The 1,833-nt window shown below is 47.9% G+C and overlaps 1 protein-coding gene across 1 annotated transcript; it reads right to left on the bottom strand.

The window, feature by feature from the left end:
* Positions 1-32: 32 nt before the first annotated feature.
* Positions 33-1,199, bottom strand: LOC115925318 (soluble scavenger receptor cysteine-rich domain-containing protein SSC5D-like; the record flags this gene model as incomplete). The annotated part of the gene is made up of 1 exon (XM_030989008.1): positions 33-1,199. A coding segment is annotated over one exon (1,167 nt), but the record flags the coding sequence as incomplete, so codon positions are not given.
* Positions 1,200-1,833: the final 634 nt, after the last annotated feature.

Here is a 1,833-nt window from a genome sequence, read left to right as displayed (position 1 = left end):
TGACTTCCTTTGTGGTAGATTCAGGGTAGAAGTCACAACTGTTGTTCCTCCTTGGTTGTTGAAGGTGGGGCAGTTGTGAGGGTGGGGCAGTTGTTGAAGGTGGGCAGTTGTTGAGGGTGGGGCAGTTGTTGAAGGTGGGGCAGTTGTTGAAGGTGGGCAGTTGTTGAAGGTGGGGCGTTGTTGAAGTGGGGCGGTTGTTGAAGGTGGGGCAGTTGTTGAAAGGTGAGGCAGTTGTTGAAGGTGGGGCAGTTGTTGAAGGTGGAGCAGTTGTTGAAGGTGGGGCAGTTGTTGAAGGTGGGGCAGTTGTTGAAGGGGGGCAGTTGTTGAGGGTGGGGCAGTTGTTGAAGGTGGAGCAGTTGTTGAAGGTGGGGCATTGTGAAGGTGGGGCAGTTGTTGAAGGTGGAGCAGTTGTTGAAGGTGGGCAGTTGTTGAAGGTGGAGCAGTTGTTGAAGGTGGGGCAGTTGTTGAAGGTGGGGCAGTTGTTGAAAGGTGGGCAGGTGTTGAAGGTGGGGCAGTTGTTGAAGGTGGGGCAGTTGTTGAAGGTGGGGCAGTTGTTGAAGGTGGGGCAGTTGTTGAAGGTGGGGCAGTTGTTGAAGTGGGGCAGTTGTTGAAGGTGGGGCAGTTGTTGAAGGTGGGGCAGTTGTTGAGGGTGGGGCAGTTGTTGAAGGTGAAGCAGTTGTTGAAGGTGGGCAGTTGTTGAAGGTGGAGCAGTTGTTGAAGGTGGGGCAGTTGTTGAGGTGGAGCAGTTGTTGAAGGTGGAGCAGTAGTTGAAGGTGGAGCAGTTGTTGAAGGTGGGCAGTTGTTGATGGTGGGGCAGTTGTTGAGGGTGGGGCAGTTGTTGAGGTGGGGCAGTTGTAGAAGGTGGGGCAGTTGTTGAAGGTGGGGCAGTTGTTGAAGGTGGGCAGTTTTTGAAGGTGGATCAGTTGTTGAAGGGGGGGCAGTTGTTGAAGGTGGGGCAGTTTGGAAGGTGGGGCAGTTGTTGAAGGTGGGGCAGTTGTTGAAGGTGGGGCAGTTGTTGAAGGTGGGGCAGTTGTTGAAGGTGGAGCAGTTGTTGAAGGTGGGGCAGTAGTTGAAGGTGGAGCAGTTGTTGAAGGTGGGGCAGTTGTTGAGGGTGGGGCAGTTGTTGAAGGTTGGGCAGTTGTTGAGGGAGCCTCAGTAGTTGTCACACGAGTAGTTGACTTCTCCTTGTACTTGGAGACCTAAAGATACAGTCCAGTAAGTTTTAATTTGAGTGGGGTTAAAACAAAATAATATTTTGCTCTAATGCTCTTTACTGATCTGCATTTCATTCTGCATTTCAATTTATTTTCTATTCCATTGTAAAGGCCTAAAGGACACAAACATTCCTGATGTATTCCTTATTAGGGTCATAATTAAGGGAATAAATGTGTGCTTGGCCGGTCTTAAACTCTCTGTGTAAGACCAGTTGGAGTCTGGACACTGATAATAACCGAGCTGGATTACAGACGCCAACTGGTCTAAAGGGAAGATACAACAGTTGCGAACATCAAAAAAGAAACAATCAAATTATCAAAAATATTTTACTGGATAATAAAGGAATGACAGTCCAAAGCACCTTTAAAATGTGGCTCCAGGTGTGCTGACATTTCAGGAAAACTTGTATTTTTCCAACGCTGGCCAGCCAGCATTGGAGAAAACTGGCTTTTTTTTTCAAAAACTGCTTCTAAGTTTTCATATTTAGTTATTGCACATTTTCTTTGCAATTGATTACACACCTGTGAAGGTCAGCCTGCTAGACTGATTCTGTGACCTTACAATTCCCAAAGTATATAAATTGTTCAATTTCATCTTCAGTGGGTCAGGGGACCAGAC

Source organism: Strongylocentrotus purpuratus, unplaced genomic scaffold (assembly GCF_000002235.5).
Source record: "Strongylocentrotus purpuratus isolate Spur 01 unplaced genomic scaffold, Spur_5.0 spur5_contig_647, whole genome shotgun sequence".
Lineage (NCBI taxonomy): Eukaryota > Metazoa > Echinodermata > Echinoidea > Camarodonta > Strongylocentrotidae > Strongylocentrotus > Strongylocentrotus purpuratus.
Note: the sequence above shows the minus strand (reverse complement) of the source record. Positions and strands in the feature narration are given on the sequence as shown.